The sequence below is a fragment of the Xenopus tropicalis genome, chromosome 4 (assembly GCF_000004195.4).
Source record: "Xenopus tropicalis strain Nigerian chromosome 4, UCB_Xtro_10.0, whole genome shotgun sequence".
Classification (NCBI taxonomy): domain Eukaryota; kingdom Metazoa; phylum Chordata; class Amphibia; order Anura; family Pipidae; genus Xenopus; species Xenopus tropicalis.
Window position 1 is genome coordinate 123,858,487 of NC_030680.2, and position 16,748 is coordinate 123,875,234.

At 42.9% G+C, this 16,748-nt stretch overlaps 1 protein-coding gene across 1 annotated transcript; it reads left to right on the forward strand.

Moving 5' to 3' along the window:
• Positions 1 to 1,680: 1,680 nt before the first annotated feature.
• Positions 1,681 to 12,057, forward strand: LOC101734421 (protein shisa-4). Its single transcript, XM_004913896.2, has 5 exons — positions 1,681 to 1,815; positions 6,338 to 6,500; positions 7,843 to 7,940; positions 9,556 to 9,696; positions 10,437 to 12,057. The coding sequence occupies exons 1-5, from the start codon at positions 1,698 to 1,700 to the stop codon at positions 10,469 to 10,471; spliced, it is 555 nt and encodes a 184-aa protein (XP_004913953.2). The 5' UTR covers positions 1,681 to 1,697; the 3' UTR covers positions 10,472 to 12,057.
• The last annotated feature ends 4,691 nt before the right edge of the window (positions 12,058 to 16,748 follow it).

Here is a 16,748-nt window from a genome sequence, read left to right on the forward strand (position 1 = left end):
CACTGGATGCACCACTGCAGTTACTTCCATAACAAACCCGTTTATGGCTATCCAAATCTATTTCCTGGTATTGGCTTTCGGACTTGTAGAGTGGGAATGCCATCTGTGGGGCTACAGGTGGGAGTCTTATCAGGAGTCTTGTTACACAGGGGGGCCCACATTAAGGGGCACATTTATCAAAGTACGAGTTCGAATCCCAAAATGGGTAAAATTAGGTTAAATATGATCATTTCTGATGATTGGAAATGTCACGAAAATACATACGAAAAAAACGTAATAGTCGTGATAATATCGTAATGGCATTACGAAAGTCACAAAATTTTCGTATCCGAACCATCGTAAACGACAGGAAAACCTTTCTGACTTTGATCCTTCTGTGCATGATTTTGGAAGCCTCCCATAGGGCTCAATGGCACTCTGCAGCTCCAACCCGGCCCAAGGAAAGTCTCCCATAGGGCTCAATGGCACTCTGCAGCTCCAACCCGGCCCAAGGAAAGTCTCCCATAGGGCTCAATGGCACTCTGCAGCTCCAACCTGGCCCAAGGAAAGCCTCCCATAGGGCTCAATGGCACTCTGCAGGTCCAACCCGGCCCAAGGAAAGTCTCCCATAGGGCTCAATGGCACTCTGCAGCTCCAACCCGGCCCAAGGAAAGTCTCCCATAGGGCTCAATGGCACTCTGCAGCTCCAACCCGGCCCAAGGAAAGTCTCCCATAGGGCTCAATGGCACTCTGCAGCTCCAACCCGGCCCAAGGAAAGTCTCCCATAGGGCTCAATGGCACTCTGCAGCTCCAACCCGGCCCAAGGAAAGTCTCCCATAGGGCTCAATGGCACTCTGCAGCTCCAACCCGGCCCAAGGAAAGTCTCCCATAGGACTCAATGGCACTCTGCAGCTCCAACCCGGCCCAAGGAAAGTCTCCCATAGGGCTCAATGGCACTCTGCAGCTCCAACCCGGCCCAAGGAAAGTCTCCCATAGGGCTCAATGGCACTCTGCGGCTCCAACCTGGCCCAAGGAAAGTCTCCCATAGGACTCAATGGCACTCTGCAGCTCCAACCCGGCCCAAGGAAAGTCTCCCATAGGACTCAATGGCACTCTGCAGCTCCAACCCGGCCCAAGGAAAGTCACGATAACGAAGCTTGAATGAATCCGAAACTTTTGTACTTGGCGCGACAATACAATTTGTAGCACAAATTGTCACGCAAATTGTCGCAAGTACGAAAAAGTTGCGCAAATTAACGAAAAAGTTGCAAAAAATACACACAGTTCGAAAACTTAGAAAAAAATACAATATTTTTGTATTCGGAATCAATCATACTTATATATATATATATGTGCCCCTAAGGGTCTAGTTTGGGGAGATCAAAAGTCTCAGGCCATTACATGCTGTGAGGCTCTCTTCCTAATGGAACCCCTGACAAGTAATATTGGAAACAATGATTTCTACGGTAATGGGTTTTGTTTGGTGGCAACTGCACAACTACAGAGAGATTTGTAAGATTTTGCTATACAAAGTAATAACCGACGGTACAGTCCCCAGAGGCTTTAGGGGCAGCACCTGTGCGGGTAACAACACGGCGGGGCCGCTGCACATTCCTGTCAGAAACTGATGGAACCGATAAACAAAGGGTTAATATAATAATTCAGCGGTAGCCCCTCCCCTTGGTACTGAGAGAGGGGTTTGGCACAGGGGAGTCTGGATGAGCAGCGCAGAGTCGCACACGCATCTCACACTCAGCGATACGCGACTCAGGATGCAGCTCCTGAAATTAACAGCGACTTCCCTCCTCCTCCTGTGCCTGATTCCTCTGCCTGCAGGTCTGTACTTGCGTCTCTGTCGCAGGGCAATCAGTTTATTTATCACGCATGTTTGTTGTACCACGCAAGTGGGTTGCGGTATGCATGTTCCTTTATAGTTACAGTATTATGCATTATAAATACATGTGTGTGTGTATTTGATATTATGAGATGTTAAAATATTGCTTATTCTTGGTGAACATTTATAAAGTTGTGTGAAAAATGCTACTAGAATTTAATTTCAAATGGCCAAAAAGACAGCTATCATATGAGCAGCAATATATGTGAAGGGCCACAATCAACTGACCCAGACAATGAAGAAGAGTTTTGGCTCCTGATCACTAACATTTGTACCCATGTACCTTGGTGCATCTGGTAAATTCATGATTATCTGCAAACCATGATGGTCTGTTGAAACCACCAACCCCACATACTGACATGTATGCCCAAGGGTTGATTAAAAGTGGCATTGGCCCTAGGCTGCGTCCTGCCCCCCATCCCCTGCATTGGGCCCCCAAGAATAATGGGCTCTTCCCTGCCAGATATCGGTATATATGACCATTTTAAAATTGTGATGTAAAAGAGGAGGCAGGTATACAAACTGATGAGTGCCGGTGCTTTTTACGAAATTAAGAAATTTAACACAACCAGAAATTCTCTGCTGTCTGTAATTTACCCCATCAATTTATACAGCAAATCTAGAGTTGTGTTAATACCTTCATGCCTTGATTTAAATCATAGTTTGCACAATTTAGGCACCATGTCTGAGCATGATCCACCCACTTACATCGATATTGTGGGGTTCCATAATATGGGACTGTCCCACCTAAATCAGGAATAGTGAGAGGTATCATAATAGTTTCATTTTCAGCATAAATCTGGCATAAAAATACACACCTTTATGTATAACACAATTAGTTCCTTGTAATGGATTATTTATACGTGATCTCTATGCATGGTATTTATTCTTGGTAATGACAGTAATGAGATTTATAAATACACCGTTATTTTACTGTGCTTTTGGGCATAGAATATATGACAGCTTTATGCTGGAGCCTGACAGGCATTTAGATTAGGCTCAGTTTATTATACAAAGGGGACTGATGGTTTGTTTTGTGCGAAGCAGGAAGTAAAATATGACTTTACTCTCAGTTTTAGATTTTGTCCTGTGCAAGAAATAACAGAAACCCTAGATGTTACCTAATTAAAACAACAGGCAAAACTAGAAAGGGAAGTTTGGGAACAACCTTCATGTTGGGTTGAAAAACGTGAAATCACTGAATGAAATCTGATTGGCTGTTGTTGGCTCCGCCCACCTTGGACCACAGTTATAGAGTAAAAACCACTGTTCAAAGTTTGAGGACCCTGGTTATAATAGTGTCTGAATGGCAGCAATTTAAAATTCCCCACTGAAAGTCAATGACAACATCTGATTGGTGGGTGGTGGCTTCACCCCCTTTTCCTAACCTGGAACTGCAGTTACCCAGTGACTAACCATGCAAAGTTTAGGGACCCTAGGATTAATAGTTAAAGAATGGCAGCAGTTTAAATTTAAACCAATAAAAGTTAACAGGTAAATTGTGATTGGTGGTTGGTGGCACCGCCCACTTTTCTAACCTTGAGTCGAAGTCACCCAGTGAACAGTGGGCACCCTGGCATAAATAGTGTGAGAATGACAGAACTTTAAATTTAAACCAATAAAATTCAATGGATGAAATCTGATTGGCTGTTAGTGGCCCAACCCACTTTTCCTATATTTGAACTGCAGTCCCCCAGTGACCAACTTTGCAAATAAAAATTGTGAGACAGCATTTTACACTTCACCATTGAAAGTAAATAGGTGAAATTTAATTGGCTGTTGGTGGCTCCACACACTTTTTTCTGATTTTACCAAATACCCAGTGACTAACTTTGGAAAGTGTAACAACCATGGAATTAATACTTAAATAATGGCATCAGTTTAAATATAAACCAATGAAATTTAATTTTATTGGCAATCGATTGGCTGTTGGTGGCTCTGACCACTTGTTCTAACCCTGAATATATAGTCACCAGTTTGGGAACCCTGGCATCCAATAAAATTCAATAGGTGAAGTCTGATTGGCTATTGGTGGCTCCGCCCACTTTTTAAAACCTAATAATGCAGTCCCCTAGTGACCCTGGTGTTAATACTGTGAGAATGGCAGCAGGTTGCATTTTCCCATTGAAAATCAATAGTTAAAATATGATTGGCTGTTGGTGGCTCCACCCACTTTTTCTAACTCTGAACCGCAGTTACCTGGTGACTAGCTATGCAAAGTTTGGGGACCTTAGTATTAATATTTAAAGAATGGCAGCAGTTTAAATTTAAACATATGAAGTCTATAGGTGAAATCTGATTGGCTGTTGTTGGCCACGCCCATTTTTCTAAACTTGGAACATAGTCACCCAGTGACTGACTGTGCAAAGTTTGGGGACCCTGACATTAAACATGTGAGAATGGCAGCAGTTAAAATTTCCCCACTGAAAACAATTAAAGAAATGTAATTGGCTTTTGGCAGCCCCGCCCACTTTTTCTAACCTTGAGTATGTAGTCACCCAGAGACTGACTGTGCAAAGTTTTGGAACCCTGGCATCAAATCAATAAAATTCAATAGGTGAAATCTGATTGGCTGTTGGTGGCTCCGCCCACTTTTCAAAACTAAACGGCAGTCCCCTATTGACCAACTGTGAAAAGTTTGGGGACCTTGGGGTTAATACTGTGAGAATGGCAACAGGTTGGATTTCCCAATTGAAAGTTAATAGGTGAAATCTGATTGGCTGTTGGTGGCTCCGTCCATTTTTTCTAACCTTGAACCGCAGTTACCTGGTGCCTAACTCTGCAAAGTTTGGGGACCCTGGTGTTATTACTGTGAGAAGGGCAGCAGGTTGCCATTGACATTGCCAAGTCAATAGGTAAAATCTGATTCTCTGTTCACAGCTCCGCCCACTTTTGGGCATCCAACAATCATGTTTTCATTCAGGCTGAGCCCATGACTGTGTGATTCAAGTTTGGGGAGTGTGGCCTCAAAGCTGTAAGATTGGCAGCAGTTTCAATTTCTCCATTAAAGTCAATAGGTGAAATTTGATTGGCTGTTGTTGGCCCCTCCCACTTTGGGGGTCATCCAACAAATGTTGCTGTTTTATTTGGGGTGACCCCATGTTTATGTTATTCAAGTTTGGGGGGTGTCGCTTCAAAGCTGTAAGAGTGGCAGCAGTTTGAAAATCTTCCCCGTCAAAATCAAAAGCACAAGCAACCTGCTCCGCTATAGGGCGAAGAAGTGTGGAGAGTTTTGGTTGTACCCCTAGAACTACAAGAGGAGTAGCGTTTAGAAAATGGGGGGCGCTAAGAATAATAATAATTATTGGGTGGGCATATGGAGAAATGATCTGCAACCCCTCCAGACATGTGGATCTTTTGCTGTATGGCCAGCTTTAGGCACTTGCTTTGGGCACTTGCTTTAGGCACTTGCTTTAGGCACTTGCTTTGGGCACTTGCTTTAGGCACTTGCTTTAGGCACTTGCTTTAGGCACTTGCTTTAGGCACTTGCTTTGGGCTCTTGCTTTAGGCACTTGATTTAGGCACTTGCTTTGGGCACTTGCTTTAGGCACTTGCTTTAGGCACTTGCTTTGGGCACTTGCTTTAGGCACTTGCTTTAGGCACTTGCTTTGGGCACTTGCTTTAGGCACTTGCTTTGGGCACTTGCTTTAGGCACTTGCTTTGGGCACTTGCTTTAGGCACTTGCTTTAGGCACTTGCTTTGGGCACTTGCTTTAGGCACTTGCTTTGGGCACTTGCTTTGGGCACTTGCTTTAGGCACTTGCTTTATGCACTTGCTTTGGGCACTTGCTTTGGGCACTTGCTTTAGGCACTTGCTTTGGGCACTTGCTTTAGGCACTTGCTTTAGGCACTTGCTTTGGGCACTTGCTTTAGGCACTTGCTTTGGGCACTTGCTTTGGGCACTTGCTTTAGGCACTTGCTTTAGGCACTTGCTTTGGCTTGACAAGTACAGCTGACTCTCAGCCTAGGCTTGCAGGAATACCCAGGATAAGAAAATGGGAATTTAGTCTCAAATCTTATTAGTTGTCATTTGCCACATGGTGCAACTAGGCATTTTGTTGCACTTTGCACCCTACCCAGTGTGCCTTACTGGTATTGTTGCAGGCCTATGCACTCCTATTCAGAGCACAGAGACCCGTGGCATGACCCTTGGATCAAGTGCTGGCAGCTTTAGGTGTCAGGACAGGGCTCGCTGCGCCCCCTGATGCGCTCTGTTCCTCCTGACGGATTTTGCTTTGCAACCAAATCCAATTGCTAATTGTCTCCAATTATGAATGTCTATATCATCCTAAAAGTTAATTCAATGGTTAACTACCCCTTTAGCCCACCACCCGCCACAAATAAGTCAGCAGTGGAAAGGTGAGCGAGTGATAAATATTAACCAATGAAATTCAGGTAATATATTGAAACAAGGTGCTGAGTTTATAATCATGCTTTCTCTTTTATTTCCTTGCTTCTCCTATAGTGCTGGCAGACAGCTGCGCACCCTACATCGGTTCCGATTGGCGTTACCACCCAAAACAAGATTGTCTGCTGAGCTTTTGTGCAGGAGAATGTCTACAAAGGTATTGCAGTATCTTCCCTGGGACCCAGCTTGACCAGTCCCAGATTCTGTGCATTATAAACAAGTAAGTGGCAGCAGACAAAATAGGAATGCTTGATCTTATTTTGATGTGGGAATGCAGAGAAGTGCAGCCGTGTACCTCGCCGACATCTTCTTACCTTCAGGGGGGGACACCTAAGCTGCTTGCGCATGCGCAGTTGAAGCGGATTTCCTATTACCTCCAACTGCACATGCGCAAGCAGCTTAGGTGTCCCCCCCTGAAGAGTCTTCAGCCGTTACGAAGATGTCAGAGAGGTACGCGGCTGCGCTACTCTGCATTCTTAGCTAGCGGTTAGTGATAGGGACAGAGTGTAAACTTAAAAACTATGCAATAAGGGAGAGGTGAGGTGGGCCTAGGCAATGATAGTTAAGGGGGCTTTTTGCGCCCGGGGGTACAGTTCTCCTTTTAAGTCTGGCAATTTCAATGCCTAGTTGTTTCCTATGCCCTAGAAAAGGTAGGTACTGACAAGTGGGCCTGTTCATTTAACCTTTAGCATGAGTAGTGGTCTTATACAGCTCCCAGCTGCACAACATTCCTTATCGGGAGAAGGATGAAGCCCTTTTCTTGTGGCAGGTACTGCTACAGTTGCCTCTTGGGCAACAGTTGCATCACATCTCCTTCCCAGCCTCCATGGTTGTGGTCGACAAGACGCATTTTCAGTGCTCACTGCCCTGGAGCCTAGTCACTAGATGTGCCACGGCCAAACAAGGCAGCTGCCACCCCTGCTGCCCCAGAGATGCATGGGGGGAGGGGCAGATTATGGGAGCACAGCTTTTGGGGAGCAGAACCTAGTGCAAGGGCTACAGTTTATAGAGCGGTAGGGGCCATAACTCTTTGTTATTCATTGACCTCATCCTATAATTACCTATGTTTTAAGTGATTTAATAGTATTATTATTGTTCTTGTAAGTTGGCCAAAAACTGAAGGTATACAGATAAAGGTATTTATGGGTAAAAGGGACAGATACCATATGACTTGCTGTACACAAGTAGGGGCCAATTCTTTTTTTTTGTTCATTTGCCCCATCTGATATGAAGTAGAGCTGTGGCTCCTATTACCGCTTCATCTGCCGAAGTTACCATACACCGACTGGCAGGGAGCATCAGCAGATGAAATTTTCAATTTGGACAGATCAAGATGCTCTGTCAAACTGACTCCCTTGCTAACATACATATTTATTTAGCTGGGCAGTATGGTTAGAATCTACTAAACATCCCAACCAAATCTGGGCAGGTATGTAGAGCTCTGTGGAGAGGAGGAACCCCATACAGGAGATGTATCATGCACAGCCTGACATGCAGCCATATGCAGAGAAGATTAATTACTTCTCTTATTTTTCCTGATAAGATTTATTTTGCTTCAACAGTTTTTGGATGGTTCTTGGATTCGGCATCCTTGTAGGCCTCTCAATCATAGGTGGAATTATCTCTTGCCTCTGCAAATGGTATTGGCTTGTCTCCCAACGTAAGTACCTCACATCCAGATTTTTTTAACTAGAATTAGACAGGGAACTTAATGGAAAGAATTAGTAACATGACTTCCCCCCTCCAATCAAACTTGCTTTTCTCAATCCATCACTGCCACCGTACAGACAATTTAGGTTGCCCTAAGCCCTAAATCACATTCAGATTTTAGTCTTCTTCCGATGAATATTTGGATATTGATCATACTTTTAAATGCAACAATCTAAAACTAAAATTCAGATTAAAATATTAGGATAAAGTACTAAAAATAACATATCAGAGGAAGTTCTGACCATAAAATAATTGGCAGACAACAATTGTATGAAAGTGACGTTCCAGAAATGGACACAGTTTTGGTGCTTGTATAGCCAGCTTTACTCAGGATGTAGGGAGATGTGATTTCATAACTGATAAAGAGCCAGAGGCTTTATATCCCTGCTTTAACCCCTAGAGAAGTTTCAGATATAAAACCTGTACCCCCCCCCCCCCCCCCCACTTCCTCTGCAGCCTTCTGTTGCTACATGATGGGAAAAGCCGTATACAGATATCCATACAGTGTCTTTTTAAATATATGGGAAAGGACCTGTAGCAATCCTGTACTGTTAATCCCCCCCCCCACCTTTGTTTTACACATTTCTTTGCCTTCACCAAGGTGTTATTGGCACTGTTGGCTGTGTTTAGTCTCGCCTAAGCTGTCACAAGTTTGTCTGCCTATATCTTTCTGCATTACATACCATAGCCTTCTATTGTGTTACATTGCCCTTAGAATATGCCAGTGTTGTACTGCCTAGCATCCTAGATGGTGTGATGACATTATGGGTTTGACCACCCTGGGCCCAAAAATGGATCTCTTCATAGCAAGGTCTACTCCCTAGGTATTCTTCTGTCTGTACACACAGAGCTATAGTTAAACACTGGCAGGATAAGTATTTCCTTTTACAGCCTGCAGTGTAGCTCAATGGCTCTTTAATAGTAATGAGTAGTACAGTGCTACATATGGCTTATAGGGTATGCATTTAAAGCTTCACCTTTATAGATGTCACCTGTTGAGTGATGCTTGTAGCCATTTGGGAGCACATGTGCCTGTGTAGTAATTTCATATTTTTAATTTTATGCCTTTCCAGTTTCTACTTCCAAAAAATGCCTGCTTTTGTATTACAAATAACATTGGCATCAAAGCACCGTGTGTGCCATATGCCCAAGGCTGGATTACTATTGTTATCATGATTTTTCTGTTTTCTGTCTGTCCATATGCAATAATAACATGCTGATGGAAGGTATATAATATTCATTTTTGGTTCTGACTCCCAAAGTCTGCCTGGTTGCTAGGGTAAATTGTAGCAACCACCCCAAACTGAAGAGCAGCAAATCTAAAAAATGAATACTGCTCGAATGACATGTAAAAATTAAGAATTTTTAGCACTGTATGGAAAACTGAATTAATGTTGATCTAATTTTTTTAAAAAAAAACAAAAACTAAAAAGTACGTGTTTTTTTTCTTGCATTTTGTGTGCTCTGTTGCATTGTCACAACAGTTTTGTTTTCCTTTGATAAAACACCACGTGCTGGGTGCTATGAAATCATTTTCTTTCTGCCCTTTTTCCCCCAAACTGTAGGCTCCAGTCATACCAACACCAATGTGGCAGTGACCAATGTCATTCCCCAGCAGCCAGTGATGCCCCTTACAGGATACCAACCAGTTGCAACCCAGAATATGCATGTTGGTTATGCAGCTAAAAACCCGCCAGCTTACCCAGGTGAGTTAGTCAAAGGCCTCTGGAAGGTAAATTAATTTTACACAGCAAAGCTAAGAATGTTACCATTTCTTATCTGGGCATTAAACATTTACAAGTACTATTTTTGTGCTTAAGGTGAGGTTTTTAAGGGAAACTCATGTTTGTTTATTTATTGACCATTTTTGTACTTTTACTTATTTTTACCCTACCAATAATTTCATAAATAGAACAATTTATTAATAATTCTGCATTATGCCTTATGTTGAGTGTGCAGTGAAAAATGCAGCAAACGACAGTCTCATGTTGTTAGTCATATGTAGACAGCAAGAATAACTTAGTAACATAAAACATTGTATTTTTGAAACAGAGATATTAAACACATGCTTCAGCCTGCTAGATTGTAAATTATGCCAGTGGCTCTCTATCTAGGTGCAAGAACAAGTATTTGGGAATGGATATACATTCTTATGGCAGTGTCATTTTGTCATGTTGTACCTGTAATATAATTAATGTTTTGCACCTCTGCCACCTAGTGGCCAGTTTAAGTCATCACACACACAAGTTTTCATGATATTAGCAGTTTTCCATCATAACTCTGCAACAGGAGCCCCACCTGCTCATGATATTTCTCACATCTTGTGGAAAAGGAAACATTTTTTTCCACTGATTATACTACAGTAAGGGCACATATTTGTCAATGTAACCATTCTGCTTTCAGCTTGCTATATACACTGGGAAATATATTTCTGTTTGTCTTTCAGGGCATGAAAATCAAACTTTTATGGAGTACTCTTAAAGTCCTGGTTTTGCCAGTTGCTTAATATGTTACCACTGATTTGTCCAAAGGATGAAGAAAAAGAGATCCACTCTCTGAGTGCCAAGGGTTGCCTTGCAACCATATGAGTGCATATTATGTTACAAGTTATGCTTTAGAGACTTAGTAGCATTCTGCAGTTTAGAATTACAGAAAAATTCTATACTTTATGTGTTTACTCTAATAGACATTCTGTGCCATTCCTAGCCAAAAAACACCTTTATTATTTGTACTGTTTATAATATTGTTCCATTTGTTTTACCACATTAGGGTTCACTGATACAATATAAAGCATTATGTTCATTTTCTTGCTGCAGGGAAATAAACATTTCGCAGCATGCCAAAATAATTATCTGTCCATACACAAACTGACTTGCTACATGGGGTAACACCAGGCCTGGACTGGGATTCAAAATAGACCTTGGCATTTCAAGTACACAGAGGCTCAAACAGCCCCCCATCAGGCCAGTATATAGTAACTGTCTATGGTACCTTATAGCAGGCCCTTTGGCATTTGCCTGAATCCACAGATTGCCAGTCTGGGCCTGGGTCACACACTGTATGGCCCCCATCCTTTTGTTCTGACCATTCATGCAAAGAGCCTGAATAACTGGAAAAGCAGAAAATAAAAAGGACCTGCTGTTCCCCCTCACTTCCTCATATGTCGATGCTCCATGACCTGACCGCCATAGTTCATCAGCAGATTAAATTTTCAAAGGTGCCCTTTAACTGAACTGTCCAATATTCATAGTGAATGGACATCAGTTGGGATCAGCAATTTTATCTGTGCACGTATGGCCCCCTTAAGTGTCGCTGTCACCTTTCACAGGAGCAAGAGATGTTGTATATGTTCTTTGTAGCCTCATGCTGAAGATGCACAGCCGACCCAGAGTCTCTACAGCAGGGGTGGGCAAATTATGGCCTGCGGGCCATGTCCGGCACGTTGGTCTTTTTAATCTGGCCCGCGGAGGATTGGTGTGTCTCGCTTGTCCCAACTCTGCAAGTCTCATCACGCGAGATGTGGGTCAAGGGTGCATGTAAGCGCTGGCCCAACCCGTCTGTCAAATTTTAAAAGTCAATGTGGCCCCTGAGCCTAAATGTTTGCCCACCCCTGCTCTACAGGAAGCAGCTGGAACTAGAGAAACACGGGCAACCTGTAGCCCCAGCTACAACACCCACAGCTGAAGCCTGCCAGGACAACTACTTCTGGGCCAGTTCATCATAAGATCAAAAGGCAAAAAGGAATCAAACAGCTCCAGGCAGCATTTGAAAACTGCAGTGAATTTAATGGCAGTGTCAGCACTTTTTGCCTTTTGATCTTATGATATACTGTTGGGGTGGCTCACAGACACCTGGAATCTGCAGCCGTATACTACTGATTATTTGTGCTGAACTATAACTCAAAAAAAACATTTCTGGGCCAGTTTCCTTACTGATAAAAATATTGGCTGTTACATGTAACTCCCTGCAGTGTTTGTGGTGCACTTCCTTGCTTATCTTGGAGTATTGGGACTTTTCTGTTACAGAAGTATTGTGTTTTGTTTTTAATAAAATTACTTTTTTTCAAATTTTTGTAAAGTTGTTTCCTTTTCTATTTTAATCAGAATAACTTCTACATGACTTAAAAAAGTTTATTAACGGTTAATATAATGAAATTTGTAAAAACAGCACCACACGCTGGTCACTTCCAGAGAAGTGTTCTGATGCTGCCCTCCTTGGGAAGAGATCAGGAGCCTCAGACGGCCATTTTCCATCTCTTTGTATATACTATACAAAAATTGTAGGTTTTACAACTGTTGTATCTGTATGTATAACAATAATTGGTAGACTGCCCATCCACATTCTATTGGTGAATATATTTATTTTGTTAGTTCATTACCTAATAGCCTTATTTAGATGAGTATTCTAAAAAAAGATATTTCTGCACAGGAAGTCAAAACAGTCGAATTAAAGAGATACTGACACCAGAAATTAAGCTGTTAATAAATATATCATATTTACATGAACTTTATAACTTTGCTTTAAATGTATTTTCCTTATGCTTTTACATTCTCTATCTGATCCCCCATGTACCTCTATGAGGGGGCTGCCATATTTGTGCAGCAGTAAGCCGTTAGCATTAGAAGCTATAACCGTACCCCCTAATTGTCCTGCTTTCCGTGGGACTGTCCCGCTTTTAATAGTGCATCCTGATGTCCCGGAAAGTTCCATGAGTGTCCCGCATTTCGGGACAGTGGGACACGCTGGCTGGAGCAGGGCGCTCCTGCTTCTTGTGGGGCTTCTGCTCCTTCTGAGGCTCCTTGCGCAGCGGCGACAGGCCCTTTTATAAAGTTGCGCCCTGTGCGTATTGACGTCACACGTATGCACGGGGCGTAACCTTATAAAAGGGCCTGTCGCCACCGCACTGTGTATGGGGTGGTACTGTGTATGGGGGGTACTGGGTATGGGGGAATTGGGTATGGGGGGTACTTTTTATTGAGAACTGTGTATGGGGGCTACTGTCTATGGGGTCAATTGGGGGCACTGTCTATGGAGTCAATTGTGTATGAAGGGTAGTTTCTATGGGGGCACTGTCTATGGGGTCAATTGTGTATGGGGGGTAGTTTCTATGGGGGCACTGTGTATGGGGTCAATTGAGGGCTCTGTCTGAGGGCATTTTCTATGGTGGGTACTGTCTATGGGGGCAATTGGGGGTACTGTCTATGGGGGCACTGTGTATGGGGGGTACTGTGTATGGTGGGTACTGTCTATTGGGCCTTTGGGGGCACTGTGTATGGGGAGGAAAACTGGTACATAGTTATAACTCACTTATAACTGACTGCCTTCTCTCTATATTTGTATTTTATATGTAGGAGTTGCTGTATTGTTTTCCTTAGGTAGTACAGTATGAGGGTATAGCACATTTTGCATCTGATCCCACCATTTCAACTATATAAAAGGAGTATTTTTTGGGGAAAAAATGGGGTGTGGTAATTGGGGCGTGGTCACAAAGTGGGCGTGGTAAAAAATTTGCCGCGTTGCGCACGCTAAATCTTTTTGTCCCTCTTTTCATTTTTCAAATGTTGGGAGGTATGCTCTAACTGACAGCCTGAGAAGGGACAGTCAGGTTGGCAAAACATTCAGGTTTAGGAACTTCCAGTAACAGTTACAAAAGCAAACCTGTCGGTGAAAAATGATCAACACAACCTATAGGCAACTTTTTATGTAAAATAATATTTTAAAAAGTAGTTTTTCCATGTCAGTATCACTTTAAGTTCTTTAATTGTAACCAAGAGCCAAGCATCCAAAATTTCTTCATTCTGAGCAGGCAGCACAATCAGTTGGCAAGGCCAGGGCGGAACAGGGGCACGGTCAGGGTGGGACGCGCAGGCAGAACTAAGATGGGTTGGCAACTGTGTGTGTTCTGTTGCCTAGGAGCACAGTGCAAGGGAGAGCAGTGATCTGAAAAAGGAATTCCCCACAGTAGAGGATCCTGTACCCTCCCTGCCTGCTGTAATGAGCAAAGAGAACTCATTTTGAGGATATTACTGCTGTTAATTCTGTCTACAAAAAGTAGTTTCTTCCTTACCCACCATTTGATTATTCTTATTCTGTCATAAAAACCTGTGCCCAATCTCTATACCTCCCTTCCCTCTATCAAGGGTGCATGCAGTTCCACTGTTCCACCCGTCTCAATGTGTCTGCTACTCACAGACTTGCTTCTGCCGCATCCCCGCTACATACTTTCTGACTTTAATCCTGGCACTTTTCTTATGCTCTGACAGCCCTGCAAATATCATGGGTGATTTAATTTTCCACATTGCTTACCCCTCACAGTCTTGGAAATATTTGTTTCTCCATTCCACCCCCTCCTTCAATTTCCAGCAGTGGACAAATACACACATAAGAACTTACTTGATCAGGTCTTCACCAAAAACTTAACAACTTTACAGTGATCCAATGCCCTTTCAGATGATCATACTTTCTCTATCTCACACAGTCCCTCTCCCCCCAGTCACCCTCCTAAAATCCTGATGTGTAACACACACTGTTGGCATAACTGCTCTATTTTATCTACTGCCTCTAACCTATAACACCAGGCCCCTTGGCAGCCACAAAACCGTGGTGCCCACACCCCAACCCCTGGCTAAACTCTCAGACACATTTGGAGGAAATACGTACAAAAGCATATTTTCTCTTGTGTCATGACCCTGCTCTCTCTCAGGCTAAGTAAAATTGCTATCATACACTCATTAATAATAACAAATCCAACTCACAGTGCCACCCCCCCCCCCCCAACGCATGTTTGAAGGAGTGAATGCACACTCACACATTGCCATCGGGGGGGGTGGGGGGGGGCGGCAAGGACAAGGGCCTGGACTAGTGGTAGGCTACAGAAGAGGTAGGTGACAAGCGCCCCACCCCAACAGTTGTGCCCTAGGTAAGTATTTTCAACACCTTTCCTCACTAACTGAAGTAGTCCATGCCCATATCTTATCCCATTTAGATTATTGCAACCTCCTACTTACCAGTCTGTCACCTCTCTCACTGGCAAGTATTCTTTAACTCTGCTATTGCTGGAATCCTGCTCTTTTTTAAGAACCTGTCCATTCCCTGGTAAAATCTCAAATTTCTACATACTCCCCAGGGCTTTGGAGACTTCTTTAAAAGCAAAGTGGATTCTGTCCACAAACAATTTTCCTACAGACCTCCTTAAGTATCCTTCTTATTTCTTTAACTCTTTTGACCTTGTAGCTAAGTTTAAATTTCTCCTTACCATTTCTTAATTGAGAAAGAAAGGTAAAAACGAAGTAAGCTTTATCAGAATGGTCTAAATTACCAGGAGTGGCTTTCTGCTGTCCCTGGTAACTTGCCAGATTCTCAACTCACCTCATGGCAGCAGCGCCCATGCCCTAACCAAGCATATGTACAGGGCTGTAGATACAGGGGTTGCTGCTACACCCAGATCCTGAGCTCTAAGGGGCCCATGAGCACAAACAATGAAATAATTCACTATAGAATAAATCAAACTGTATGTGAACAAAACTATTCCAAATCCTACATGCAGGGCCATGGGCCTCTTGAAATGAATGTCTTTCTAATAAAGGATGAGCTTTGTTTGTAGGCTGGCTATTATATCTAGTGAGATAGAACACTGAGAGCAGATAGAGAGAGACCTTTCCCTGCTGGCTGGCAGCATGTGTGGAGAACTGCAACTAAACATTACATATCTCTGAGAAACGAAACTAATCTGGGGAGAGTCCTTCCCACACTCCTCCGCTCCCTCCCTCACATCCCCAGGGAAAGGCTGGGAACTGGATAATACAGAACTGCTGCAGGGAAATAACCCATGGCTTCCTCTACAGGGCCCAGTACAGCATCTTATATTAATCGAATAAGCACAGAAATGTATGAGGGAACTGCCATACACATTGTTAAAATCTGATTGCTTTAGGGAGATAATAAGAAATAATAAGAAAAGAGCCAGAGGCAGATGATGAAACAGATCGGAATGCTGCCAGCTGCCTAATTTCCCACTGTAACTGTTTACCTGATTTTGTTTTACCAACCTATTAACAATGTTTCAGCAAACAGAACTGAATAAGGCAAGAACTTTCTAAGGGTTATATAAAGAAAGATGTATGTATGTATAACTTTATTTATAAAGCGCTACTTATGTACGCAGCACTGTACAGTAGAATACATTAATATAAACGGGATTATTAAGATAATAATAGATAAATACAAAGTACAACAATAAATACAGATAGATATATGATAAATACAGTTGCAATAAGTTAAGAGTTGAGGACACAAGAGGATGGAGGTCACTGCCCTGTAGAGCTTACAATCTATATGGGAGGGTAACAGACACAAGGAGGATTCTCTCTGGAGGATTTAAAGTTTGCTACAGGTCTAGTAACCCATAGCAACCAACAAGCAGGTGGCATATATTGGTCCCTTGTGTGAATGCAGCCATTTTAAATAAAACTTATTGGTTATTAGGATATTGCAACTGAGCAAAGTTTGACACTATGACAGGCTGGTAGTTTATGAAATCCCTGGGTATAAGGCAGGGCTCCCCAACCTTTCTTACTTGTGAGCCGCAGTCAAATGTAAAGAGCAACGCAAGCACCATAAAAGTTCATGGAGGAGCCAAATAAGGGCTAAGATTGGCTATTAGGCAGCCTCTATGCACACTATCAGCTTACAGGGGGCTTTATTTGGTAGTTATTCTTGTTTTTATTCTTCCAAAACTTGCCCCCAAGTCAGAAATTCA